This window comes from Mesoplodon densirostris, chromosome 11 (assembly GCF_025265405.1).
Source record: "Mesoplodon densirostris isolate mMesDen1 chromosome 11, mMesDen1 primary haplotype, whole genome shotgun sequence".
Lineage (NCBI taxonomy): Eukaryota > Metazoa > Chordata > Mammalia > Artiodactyla > Ziphiidae > Mesoplodon > Mesoplodon densirostris.
The window spans coordinates 46051817-46065737 of record NC_082671.1 but is presented as its reverse complement, the minus strand read 5'-3'; the positions used below and the strand labels follow the sequence as shown (position 1 = coordinate 46065737).

Sequence of the window (13921 nt, the reverse complement as noted above, 5' to 3'; positions counted from 1 at the left end):
ATCCCAATTCCCTACCAATATTATGCCTTGAAAATCAGGGATGATTTCCTCTTAGCCAAAATCAATAGCCTTTTTACTGGTCCCCAAATTTACCCATGGTATTCGATGTCAGTGATCACCCCATCTTGAAAATATTCTTTATGCTTCTGTGATCTTGTCCTTTCCTGCTACTAACCAGGAGTAGGGGGAAGTGAGTAAGGTGCTTGGGGTGCAAAATTTAAGGAGGCACTCACTCTCAGGGTAATGTGGGTACAAGGTGTTCAGACTGAACATGTCCTTGAATAATCAAGACCAACTGTATTTAGCACAACAAACAGAGTAAAAGCATTTTCCCTCTATTTCACTTACTGTTTTTCCATGGCAGAACAGATGGCAGAGACTTGGGAACACGCATGCCTGAAGCCAGGTTACTCTTATGTTTCATAACTATGTTGCTTGCGGGGCTGCAAAAAGAAAGATGAATTTGACTATGCCAACGTATCTGTATTCTTCAGGCACGCACACACAAGACAATCAAAATGCGTTTTTTTGTAATTTGGGGGAAAACAACAACCTACATTCTGAAATGTAAACACATTTCCATCAAAACATTCTCACAATGAGAATGATTACCAGCTTCTCTGGAAAGCTTACTCTTCTGTACAGGCATTAAGACGGGTCTAACCATTTTCATTTTCCAGAAATTGAGATAAACAGCAATGCCATCTACTGTTCAGTTGTATGACAGGCTCATGAACTCAATAGATAAAAGAGATAAAATAAAATGCCAAGACAACCAAACTAAAGGCAACAAATCTCACAGAACTGAGATAAAATTAAAATTGTACCAATGGAATTCATCTTTAAGTTTTTCTATCTCAGTGCATACACGGACTAAGATACATTTATTATAACTAACTGACTTCAGGAGCTAAAAAATAAAAATTGATAAGTGTTCTATTTGAGGAAAAAAAAGAAGTCTAGCATCTATTTCCTTCATTTTCTAATCCAGAAATATTCTCATTTGGGTTTGAAACATGATCTTCTTTTGCCACGCTGTGCAGCTTATGGGATCTTAGTTCCCCAACCAGGGATTGAACCTGTGCCCTCATCAGTGAAAGCACGGAGTCCTAACCACTAGACCGCCAGGGTATTTGAAACATGATCTTTTAAGGTTTGAAGATCAAGTAGTAATGAAAAATCTTAAGAGATTTAAATTAGATACAAAATCAGTGGGAAGAAGAGATGCGTTTTCTTTCCTACCCATTTGGTATTATGGATTGCCCAATCTCAAATCAAGAACTTCTGGGCTTCCCTGGTGGCGCAGTGGTTAAGAATCCACCTGCAGGGGACACGGGTTCAAGCCCTGGTCCAGGAAGATCCCACATGCCGCAGAGCAACTAAGCCCATGTGCCACAGCTACTGAGCCTGCGCTCTAGAGCCCGCAAGCCACAACTACTGAGCCTGTGTGCCACAACTACTGAAGCCTGTGCGCCTAGAGCCTGTGCTCTGCAACAAGAGAAGCCATTGCAATGAGAAGCCCGTGCACCACAACAAAGAGTAGCCCCTGCTTGCTGCAACTAGAGAAAGCCCGCACACAGCAACGAAGACCCAACACAGCCAAAAATAATAAATAAATAAAATAAATTTATTAAAAAAATAGAACTTTTAAGATTACTTTTTCCTTAGACACTAGTTACCCAGAGTAAAAATGATACATGTGGTATAGCTAGAGAATTTTTTCAAAGCATTAAAATAATGTGAACTTAGCAAAAACTCCAACTAAGACATAAGAATGGCTGGCGCCACTGTCTCCCTTACTAGACTATAAGCTAGTATTTTTGTGTTCCCGTGGTAATTAACACAAAGCATGCCACCTTTTTATGAATCAAGGAATAGATAAGGAAAAAACCCCACCAAAACTATATCTAGACTAAATTACCACCAAGTAACATCATCAAGGAGGGAGGTGAATACGTGCTTTGGTGGCTTCTATTGGTAACAGAGCACTGTGATTCTGGGAGGAAGAGGTGGGAATGAGACCCTTTCATTTACCTGTTGTTGCCACAGTAGTTGGCTGCGCCCCAGACAAATGGGGTGCTGGTCTGTTCCCACAAGTCTGCCAAAGGAAGCAAAACATGGTTTGTGGTACTACTAGGTAAAACACCAATTCATGCTAGTTGAATTTGTAAGGTGAGAGATAATAAATAAGTTTAGAGAAGCAAGTAATAACTGATCAAGTACCCATGCTAAGTGACAGAGTAGCAAGAATTTAATTGAAGGATATAAACACAAGTGACATAAATAATAATAAATGTGCCTAGTAGCAACCAAACACAGATGGTACAACACAATTTATGGAAAAAAACAGATGTAAAGAAGTGCTTTTTCCAATCAAGAGGGATAGGCTGTTCCACGTGTCTGCACAGAGACAAATGTGCTTGTACTGGGGCCCAATAAAAATAACAAGTCATTCTGAACAACATGGTATGTTCATAAAAAAGGCAAATCTTCCTTCTGTCTAAAGCAAATGACTTGAGATTTTGACGTTGTGAAGAAAAAGATGTAGAAGCACTTCACCTTTATCCCAGTCTTCATCGCAAGGAGGGCACTGCCATGTGCTCTCAGCCAGAGTCTCTTGTCCAAGGTTCCTGGTTTGGCTGACTGCAAGACAATAGAGATTCTGACTTAACAAGGGAACACTGCCAAGTTATTATGTTTAAAGGGGTTAGTGGCTTAGAAGGTTGCAGGGTCTTTGTTTCTGAAAAATGGATGGGATGAAAGCTAAACAGAGAGGTCTTATCCCCTTGCCAACAGAAGACAAGAAAGAGAAGCAGAAACAAAGATGTTTGCCATATTTATGGTGATAAAAGAATTTTCATTTTTAGATGAATTATTAGTAAAATGAAATAAGGTTGTTCAGAAGAGAACGCAGTCTGACAAACACAACCTGACAACCTTTTGCTGCTAAAATAAAAATCTCAAAGGCAGAAAACCATTGTTCTTCTGAAATGATGAAAGCCAAAATCAAGGTGATGACGTAGCACCATATAAATTTCAAGGGGCTAACCTCCAACACTGAAACATTTAGTTAGTCAGCCTTACCTACATCCTGCTCAATACAGCTTTTGTCATCACAGCTTGAGATATGATGACTGATTTCAGCCCGAGGAACCTGATGGCGAGCATTGAAGGGACAAGTAGCCAGTTTGTTTGCGATGTCAGGGTGATTCTGTGAAAAAAATTAAAGAGGTCCGTCAATAAACTTGTGGCTTAACTTGGTAGGTAAACTCATAGTAGAACATTAAGAGGGAATTATTTATCACTCATATGGACCATAGAGACATTACCTCAGAATCATCAAAAGCTAAGCCTCTTTGTTATGATTATAAAGACTGACAACACAGATATTGGGGTTAAAGTGGCTTATATGGAAGTAAACAGTGAATTTAGGATGGGGTATTTGAAACATATCTTCACCCCGTTTACTTCTCAGGGTCACAAGATTCAGGCGGCACAGCCTGTAATGGTAGAGCCCTCTGGACGTCTTTGAAAGCTGATTTTCAGGATGAACAGCAACACTAAAACACACTTAGTCTGCATTGCAGTAGTGCCCCTGCTACTGCAGTACAATAGTGCAGGAAAACAGCTGTTGGAAGGGAGCTGCAGAAGAGGCAAACCCAATGATTTTTCAGATTAACACAGGAACGCTTATTTAAAGTAATGATGCCTGAAATGAGGCTCTGAACAATTTGACCTTTATTTCAGCTATTTCACTAAGGAAAAGCCCAAATGATAGAGAACTCTGCTGACCAAGTTCTTTATTTTAATACAAAACAAGAAAACAAAACAAAATGTTTAATATCACCCAAATCCTATGGTAAGTTTACCAGCAATTAAGAAATTTATTAGGAGAAAAGATATATCATAAATGATACTCAAAAAAGTAAAAATAATGTAAAGTGGGGAGAAGGGTGGAAAAAAATAGGGGATGGAGAAAATTGTGAGGGCAGGTATCTCCATGATTTTTGTAAGAGATATCAGGCATTCAAATGCAAAGGTTTTGTAGCTGAAGATTAAGAGCATTAGCATAGGGGAGTTATGACAATGTCTTTTTACCACTTGGACCCCTTTCCCAACCTTTATCCTTGGAACAGTTTTGAGAGCCTAGGGGAGGAAGTTGTGGTAGTATTTGCTAGTCCATATTGCCCAGGTTCAACCTTAAGGAATCCTTGCTCTAGAGATTAAAAGGAGCTGAGAAATAATCAACAGTGGCATTATAATCATGTCTCCAGGACTGCAAGAGAAACATCCTTTGAAGAATGTTAATGCATACTTGAATTGTATGCAGGTTTAGATTAAATACCAAAATTGCTTTCCAAGCATAAATCCTGGCAGAACTTTGGCCTCTGTATCTGACATCTATATTCTAACAATCCTTTCAAACTGCCTCAATTAATATATCAGCATTAAACTAGCTTACATCAGCTAAGTCTACAAAAGGGTGACCAGAGAAAAAAAAATCTTTGAGCTGGTTTTTTTTCCCCCAAAGATGCTTACTGTTGAAACTTGGAGAAACAGTTATTTTTAGGAATAAGCTTTTCTTGGGTTAACCTCTAGCTGTTCAACTTCTCTAAAATTTCTAAACAAACAAACAAAAAAATCAGAAATAAGTGTATTACAATACTCAATCCTTATCAGGACAGTGAACACATCAAATTCACAAGGCAAGAGGGATTTCTCACTGCTAGCAAAAATTAGTGTTTCCTCTGTTTACAAAGGCTGCGAAGATTCTAGAGAAGCTGTTTATGAAGGGTGCTCTGTCACTACTCAGGGGAAAAACCAAAACAAGGAAAAACTTACATATCCAAGAAATAAACAAATTCTTTTCTATAAATATTGGTATTTAACCCAAAGCAATTCTGGCATTCAGTTAAAACATTTATGCTAAAATTATTTGATATTTACAAAATTTGGCTTTTAAAAAGAACTCAGGAGGGCATCACAGGGCAAATTAAGAAAATAATACCCTACCTTTCTGCACTTGATAAGATGATAAGGAAACCTGCAGGCCCTGATCTGGTGGCTTTTATCATAGGGGCATTGTAACAGCTTTTCAGGGTCCAGGGTATCGACTGAAAGAGAGAAAAATAGGGTAAGTATAAAGCTTAACAGGCCCTTGTAAAACTTCAGCATCCCGGGCACACTGGATTTTTTCAACAGAATCTGTACGAGTTGAACAAGACAGTCTAACGACGGGTTGGAATTTTTTTTTTAAAAGGGTGACTAAACATCTGAAAATAAAAATGTAACTGTGAGAAGATAAAACTGCATTATCATCGAATCTTCATTAAGTCCAGCAAAACCAGCAATCATGGGGTGGGGTCTTAGTTCAGATTTGGTTGTACATAAATATTGTTGTTTTCATTGTTGGTTATCCTTATTATAAACAAAAAAATTAAATGAAACATCTTTTCCTCTTCTAAAAGTGCTAATTCAGTGTCATAGGACTTCCGTGGTGGCGCAGCAGTTAAGAGTCTGTCTGCCGGTGCAGAGGACATGGGTTCGAGCCCTGGTCCGGGAAGATCCCATGTGCCGCAGAGCAACTAAGCCTGTGCACCACAACTACCGAACCTGCACTCTAGAGCCCGCGAGCCACAACTACTGAGCCCGCATGCCAAAACTACTGAAGCCCACGTGCTCTAGGGCCTGTGTACCGCAACTACTGAGCCCGTGTGCTGCAATTACTGAAGCCCGTGTGCCTAAAGTCCGTGCTCCGCAATGAGAAGCCACCACAATGAGAAGCCCGTGCACCGCAACGAAGAGTAGCCCCTGCGCGCCGCAACCAGAGAAAGCCCACGCGCAGCAACGAAGACCCAACGCAGCCAAAAAGAAAAAAAAGTGCTAATTCAGGGTCATTCTTATCTCTAGCTAGTTCAACCAGAGCTTCCCAGCCAGTATGTTGAAGGTTGGAATGGACAGTGTACTGATACACTGCTGTGGGGGTCCATTGCATGCGTGTCCCCTATTCCCCAACCAGTCCTAGGGTAAGTTGAGGGTAGTTAATCCCCTACACTAGCATCCCTGTCTATTTACTAGTATGCTATGACATGAAAAAAGTTGGTAAGCATTGCTCTATATCAGTTATATGTTCTGTGGAAGCTTGAGAAATATTCACTGATAGATTTCTTTTTCGTCTGCTTTAATGTACTTCTATAAGTAGTTCCTGATCTCGGTTAATCTAGTTACCTCTCAAATGAAACCAATACCTTTACCAGATCGGTGGTTTTACTTTTCATATTTTGGAACATGATGAGAAAAAGACAGAGAATTCTTTAACCTAGCGATTATCAAATTGGCCAGATAAAAAAGTAGAATAATCTGCAAAAAAGAGAACCTGAAGTTAAGACAACTGCAGATACCTTAACGGGGCTGCTGTGTGAAAGAAAGCCCCTAACCTATATCACGCTATTTAAAACTACCCTTAGAAGACTATACTTTTAGGGACCATTTCAGTAGTTTGAATATAGAGAAGTTTCTCTGAATGTGTACAACTATCCTTACGTTCTGCAAAATGTCCAGGCTGAGCCCCAAATTTTAAGAAGCCTGGTTAAAGAAGGGAAATTAAATGGTTAAGCACATTCTGAATATATAATGAGGACAAGAGGCAACCTAATAAAACGCTGTTGCCACCACTGAAGGCAATAATAAAAGTGAAATAAGATAAATAATTCACATTTGATAAGAAGCTTATAAACCAGGAGACTGCTATGAAAATCAGAAGCTAGTGGGGAATTGAAACAGACAGCTTCACTGGAAGAGTGGTAAACATGGGATAAATTGCTAACCATGATCGTGATGCAAATGAGCCAGAAAGGTGACTTGAAGGACAGAATGAATAGGAAGGAAATGTCTTAAAGGACAAGCAGGCTTATTATGCCAGCCAGGCTCATCCTGACCAGCAATCTTTTCATATTTCTGAAGCTTCAGGACACCCAGGAAGAGTTTACAGATGAAATTCTTGTTAGTTTTCCTTCATTTAATCCATTCCATCACTAGCAAATGATAGGCCATGTCAGCAGCTGACAGACTGGACGTACTTTATGATTCATACACATTTTACTGTCCATACAGTGGTATTCATCGGAGTTGATAATGATAGCTTCCTACCAAAATGCTTTATTTTTTGGTCTCTGATAACTTAGCTCAGCTCTAAACTGGTTTTTTAGATTAAAAATTTTTTAATTTAATTTTTAATTTAAAAATTTTAATGGTAATAAGATTCACATAAAATTTATCATCTTAACCATTTTAAAGTATACAGTTCAGTGGTGCTAAGTATATTCACATTGTTGTGCAACCAACCTCCAGAAATTTTCATCTTGCAAAACTGAAACTCTATACCCACTAAACAACTCCCATTTCCTTCTCCCTGTAAACCCTGGCAACCACTATTCTACTTTTTGTTTCTATGAGTTTCACTATTCTAGATACTTCATATATGTGAAATCATACGGCATTTGTCTTTTTGTGACTGATTTGTTTCACTTCCCACAATGTCCTCAAAGTTCATCCACAGTGTAGCCTGTGACAAGATTTCCTGTACTTATTTTGCTATTTGCTTTCTTTTAACTTAACATATCTTAGAGCTCCTTCTATGTCAGTATGTTAAGAAATGTTTCACTGCTGCATACGGATGTACCATAGATTCTTAATCAGTTCTCTTACGGATAGACATTTAAGTTGTTTCCAGTTTTTTACTATTATATACAATGCTGTGACTAGCAATATAACATATACTTCTTTGTGCATTGTACGAGTATTACCCTTGGGCAGATACCTAAGAGTGCTACACGAAGTATACATGCATTTGAAGTTGTAATGAATACTATTGAACTGCTCAGCAAAGATCTTGAGTGGCCTTCTGGGAATATAACTTAATTTGGAAAACAAAGCAGGCCCTGTGGACAACCTTCCTCAGGTTGTCCGTAGACTCAGATGTTCCTCACACTTGCATAGGGCCCAGAACCCATGGTGAGAAATGGAGGAAACTTCACGGAAATAAGGAACTAGACTTGACGAGAGTATCATCAGCTAAGAGGTACTGCCCAAAGACAGAAGCTGGAGATCTTCAGAAATCTATCAGATTAACGTTAGAGTTTTAGGTCACTTTGGGAAAAAGGTCAAACATATTCTAAAGCACTGTTTCTCGCTTTAACATGATTCCCGGTGTTAAATCACTTGGGGACTGTGTTAAAATACAGATTCTGATTCAGCAGGTTTGAGATGAGGCCTGAGGTTGTGCATTTTTAACCTACTTCCAGGTGATATTTTTCTTTTTTTTCTTTTTTTTAAGTCTTAAAACAATGAAGCTTTATTAAGAAAGACACAGATAAAGAAATGTTATAGACTTAAAGGAGTTGATTCTTCACAAGCCAACTTATTTATTTATTAAACTTAATCACAAAACTTAAATAAAATTGTAAACATACAGCAAAATTCACCATTTCCCTCTTTTTTTAACAAACATCTACTGATTATCACTATGTAAAAAAGTTTCTGTTATGTAGCAATACAGTAATTAAAAGAACCAGGTGATATTTTTCTAAGAAAAAAAAATCACCACTGACAAAAGTAATGAATAGAGATATAAAGGGGAGATGTTGCTTTCTAATTTAATAGAGTAGTAAGCTTCCAAGAATAAATAAATATAAATCTCTCATATCTATCTCACATGGAAATCTCAGATTTTAATTAACATATTTTTAGAAAAGTTAAGGGGGTGAAGGAGGAAGCCCTAAGGAAGATCAAGGAGAATCAGATCCATTATTCTCAAAGTATGGTCCTCAGATTAGCATCATCACCTGGGAACATGTTAGAAATGCAAATTCTTGGGTCCCAGACCTTCTGAATCAAAAATTTGGGGGGTGGGGTCCAGCAACCTGTGTTTTAACAAGCCTCCCGGGTGATTCTGCTGCATGCTAAAGTTTAAGAATCTCTATTGTAGATATTTAATAAAGATTGTTTCCATGTAGTTTCTACATGTTGGTGATAAAGATTCTATTGGACTCTTCCTTGAAGGTAGAATGGGACTAAAATACCCTTTAGTTAGAACTTATTAATTATAGAGATTCTGAACAAGACAGAAAGTAGGAAACAACGGAGGCCTTGTTGACGAGTTTCATCCACTCAGATGTTCCTCAAACTTGGTCAGGGTCTAGAAACCATAGTGCTCTGTAGTAGCAAGTAGGGCACTACATATAAGCAACATATAAGACTCTGGTTCTGACTCTGTCCCCAACTAACTAGGTAACTTTAGGGCAAATCAATTAACCTAGGTTCTGTTTTCTCAGTTGTAAAATTCGGATGTTGAATGAAATGATTTTTCAGGTCTCTTTTGGTGCTACACTTGCATGATCCTAGGTCTCCTGGTTCCCAATTGATTTGTTGGGCCATCTAGATTCCTGGATCACTTGAGAAACAAGAATCCTCCCTAGGATTTCTTTAAGTCTAAAAACTCAATGTACATCAACATTATGTGTATCATGTTATCCCACAACATAGAAAGAAACCAGTTAGTTAGTTAATGACTATCCCTGTGTCATTAACAGGAGAAACTGAAGTCCTGAGGAATGAAAATGCTTCATTTAATAAAAATATAGTTTAACACAGGTGCCCCAAACACAGCTTTCTCAAAGTTTGATGACTTCTCATACTTCTTTATTTAAATTTCAAGTGTCGTATTTTAAATTTGGACATTTCTCTACATTACTAAAACAGTCTCTGGGGAGACCTTTTCTTCTCAGCAGTCTAGTGAGAAAAGTGAATCTTTCCCAACACAGTAAAAGTCTTGTCAGACAGAAAACTACATGTAAGTAATTTAACTTATTTTCAAAAAGCAAAAAGAAGTACGTACTGTAAGTCTCTTCCATGTTGGAAATGAAGGAGCCAAATCCAAGTGCTGGGTGGGGGGGGAAAAGCAATGGATCAGGGAATCAGAAATGAAGTGTATCAAAAGTAGCCCTAAGAAGTGGAGTCAAACTTGGATTCAAACTAGAATTGAAGTCACCCAAGTTCAATATAAAAAACCCTTATAGCACCTCCCTCCCCCTCAATAAGTTTCTCCCCTTGAAGGCATTCTTTACTACTCTGAACCATTTTAACATCATTGCCCAATTCACACTCTTGGAATAAATTCTAGGGCTCACAGTTAAGAAAAACCAAATATGACTACTAACTTAAACTGTATTCAGGTGATAAGATGTCAGTCTATTTTAAGTGCCATTATAACACCCTGTCACTGTTTACCATCTATTAGGGTTTGATGCTATTTAACATTAGAGGGGGCAAGTCAAGCCCACAAGAATACTGTTATTTAAACTTCAGGATAAACAAAGGAAAAGGGTACTATTTTAAAGCTCTCCTCTCAAGTCCTCAAAAATTCAGGATGGGTAGGCTGCCAGTCTTGCTTCTCCCCTGGGGGACCTGGGGATGCTGGAAGCCTGTGTCAGACTATACACTCAATCCATCCAATATGTCCAGAGACATTCTAGTTTACTATTTCTATGACTTCTTAAACATGATTAGGACGTACCATAATTTTTCCAGTGATGCTTTCCTCCCCTCCCCAAATCTCCTATGCTAAAATGGATAGACTTGGTTATTTAAATCTCTCCAGTTAATACTCATTCCTTCTATGCATTGAGGAAAAAGTTCTGAATGTTAGGACTCGAGAACTGTCCATTTTATAGTTGACAGTCATAAAAGAACACGTCTGTAACAGAAATGTGGAAGATTAAAAGACAAATTTTTTTAGTTTCAGTCCTCTTCCACCTGAGATTCCCCCCAATTGAGCTCTGTGATTAAATAAACTTATCATTATGGAAAAGACTAAATTTATATAAAACCATCTCCATAGGAAACTTCTGAAAACTGGCTAGGTTTACATCTATTGCCTCTAGAGCCAGCTCTCCTTTGCCGCCTCATACAATTCCACACCCCTTCCCCCCATTCTATGACATAAGCAGCCTTGGAACCTATGATAGGAAATACAAGTGATCAGCTGGAACTCGTTTAGTAATTTGCTGCAGAGCTCATTTGTAAATGACAATCATCGGTGAAACTGTCATAAAAAATATTTTTCATGTCTGGATTAAGAAATTCTGACATTCCTTTTTTTTTTTTTTTTTTTTTTTGCGGTACGCGGGCCTCTCACTGTTGTGGCCTCTCCCGTTGCGGAGCACAGGCTCCAGACGCGCAGGCTCCGGACGCGCAGGCTCAGCAGCCATGGCCCACGGGCCCAGCCGTTCCGCGGCATGTAGGATCTTCCCGGACCGGGGCACGAACCCGTGTCCCCTGCATCGGCAGGCGGACTCTCAACCACTGCGCCACCAGGGAAGCCCAACAAGTGAGTCTTTTACGTTTTCCCTAGTACTAGACAGTGGTGTAATGGACAAATGACACTCAGCAGTCAAGCTTGGGGGCTGGTTGCGGCCTGAAGCAACTGGTTACACTCTTAACCGAGCTGGGGTCTCGGTAAAACCATCATTTTTCTTCCTTTAAACAAAACAGAGTCGATTTAAACAATGGGACTAAATAGGAGAAGGTGGGGAAGATGGTTAACTTAAAAGAATGGAGGGCTTCCCTCGTGGCGCAGTGGTTGAGAGTCCGCCTGCCGATGCAGGGGACACGGGTTCGTGCCCCGGTCCGGGAAGATCCCACATGCTGCGGAGCGGCTGGGCGTGTGAGCCATGGCCGCTGAGCCTGCGCGTCCGGAGCCTGTGCTCCGCAACGGGAGAGGCCACAACAGTGAGAGGCCCGCATACCGCAAAAAAAAAAAAAAAAAAAAAAAAAAAAAAAGAATGGAGACACAGGAGCTAGGGAGGACCTCGAGGGGACGAAGCAGCGGCGGCACCACAGGTTGCCAAAACAGCCGCGCTGAGAACCCACGAGGCCGAAAGCTCTGGGCAGAAAAAGGGAAGATACTAGAAGGTGAAGGTATCCCAGCCCACTAAAGGTGAGGTCTTTGGAAGCCCCAAGCCGGGGCCCGCGCGTCATTCCTACCTCCGCTGAGTCACGCTCTGTTCACACTCGCCTTCACCCCACACCCACGCCCAGCAACGCTCACTTCCGGCCCCTTACGTTAGGGGGTGGGGCTCCCACTTCCGGTGACGGAGGCTGGGCTCTGACCGAGCGAGGTGCCGGCTGTTTAGAGGGCCTCCTTGGCTCTCTCACCCCTGCCCCCCACCTCGGGCCGTTGTCCTCTGGCCCCCGGAATGACCGTGGCCTTGCGTGGGTGGAACTCGCGCTGCCCTGCCGGGCTCTGGGGTGGCCGTCTTAGAAAGGAGAACGAGTACTGAGACATGGGCGCTCGAGGAGGGGAGGGACTCGTTAGGGGTCGATCGATGGATACTGGTGAGAACGAAGCTTTGTTTGTGGACGTTGTCCAGAGAGAAAGATAATTTAGATTTTGACTGGAAGGAAGAGGAAAATTGAAAAGGAGATAAGCAGACACAAGAGGCCCCTCTCCCCCCCACCCCAACCCCCCAAAACGAATCACCAAGGACAGGAATCTAGTTGTTTTTGTGTAGCACGTGTTGTAGGTAGAATTTCAAAATTCAAAAGTTGATAATGGTTTATCTGAGATTGCGTGGTAGGATGGATGCCCTAGTCAGATTAAAGCGAGTTTTAGAGTCGAGGAGAGAGCTCGAGGTAAAAAGGGCCAGAAACTTATAATTTGATAGTGGAAAACGAAACATATATTGTGAGCCTTTGTTCTGGAAACTGTGATACCCAAAAAAAAAAAAAAAGTTTCAAGCGGTGGTTCTTGTCTCCAAGGTGCTAGGAAAATAGGCCCCAAAGTGAAAGGTTAAATGGTAGTGTAACAGATGCCAAAAAAATTGTTGAGGCTGTAAATTCATATTAGGAGGAAATCAGTGGGACCCAGAGTCACCTGGGGAAGGCTTTGAGAAAAAGGACATGTGGCCTTTGAAGATTAGACAGAAAAAGGAAGAGATTGACACTACAGGTAGATCTGGTAATAATAGTTTTCAAAACCAAGAAGTAAAAGATGTGATATGACAAATTTTTTGTATTGCCCAAGGTAGGCAGTCTGGGAGCTCAGTCTGGGTGCTGAAATATTGTGGGCTTTAGAACATTTCAGTGGTTTCTGGAGCCTAAATATGATTTAGGAGAACTTATCCTGACAGCACGAACTTAATGTGGCTTCAGTGAAAAGGGTCGTGGGACATTTTATCTTTACATGAATAATATGTAAACATTGTTTTCGGGTTTTTTTTGTTTTTTTTGTCCACACCACGTGGCTTTCAGGATCTTAGTTTCCTGTTCAGGTATGGAACCCAAGCACCCTGCACTGGAAACGTGGAGTCTTGACCACTGGACCATCAGGGAAGTCCTGTTTTTTGTTTAATTATCATCCCTTGGGCTGACTAGAGTGTGCTTCACAGCCTTTGGTTCATTCTTGTTGTAGGCTACTGTTTTGTTTTGTTAAAAAATAAATTTATTTATTTATTTATTTTTGGCTGCATTGGGTCTTCATTGCTGCACGCGGGCTTTAGCTGCGTCAGGCGGGGGATACTCTTCGTTGTGGTGTGTGGCCTTCGTCATTGTGGTGGCTTCTCTTGTTGTGGAGCACGGGCTCTAGGCACGAGGGTTTCAGTAGTTGTGGCACGTGGGCTCTAGAGTACAGGCTCAGTAGTTGTGGCACACAGGCTTAGTTACTCCGCGGCATGTGGGATCTTCCCAGACCAGGGCTCGAACCCACGTCCCCTTCATTGGCAGGCGGATTGTTAACCACTGCACCACCAAGGAAGCCCGGCTACTCACTCTTAATCTTGCCTGCACATTAGAATCATCTGGGGAGCTTTTAAAACATATTGTGCCATGTTCCCCTCCCAGACCAATTAAAGGGTTGGGCATAGTT

The 13921-nt window shown here is 40.7% G+C and overlaps 1 protein-coding gene across 1 annotated transcript; it reads right to left on the bottom strand.

Annotated features, from left to right (window-relative positions):
- Nucleotides 1-340: 340 nt before the first annotated feature.
- On the bottom strand, nt 341-9911 carry GTSF1 (gametocyte specific factor 1). Its single transcript, XM_060114174.1, has 6 exons — nt 9896-9911; nt 5014-5114; nt 3085-3211; nt 2560-2643; nt 2035-2098; nt 341-443 (listed from the first exon to the last, which is right to left on the bottom strand). Exons 1-6 carry the CDS (start codon nt 9909-9911, stop codon nt 341-343), a joined length of 495 nt encoding a protein of 164 aa, XP_059970157.1.
- Between the last annotated feature and the right edge of the window lie 4010 nt (nt 9912-13921).

What these genes read in the sequence shown, in the direction of transcription:
- GTSF1 (XM_060114174.1), bottom strand. An exon ending in CGATGAAGACTGGGATAAAG is followed by an intron (nt 2,099 to 2,559) that starts GTGAAGTGCTTC and finishes TTCCTTTGGCAG; the next exon opens with ACTTGTGGGAACAGACCAGC. An exon ending in AACTACTGTGGCAACAACAG is followed by an intron (nt 444 to 2,034) that starts GTAAATGAAAGG and finishes TTCTTTTTGCAG; the next exon opens with CCCCGCAAGCAACATAGTTA.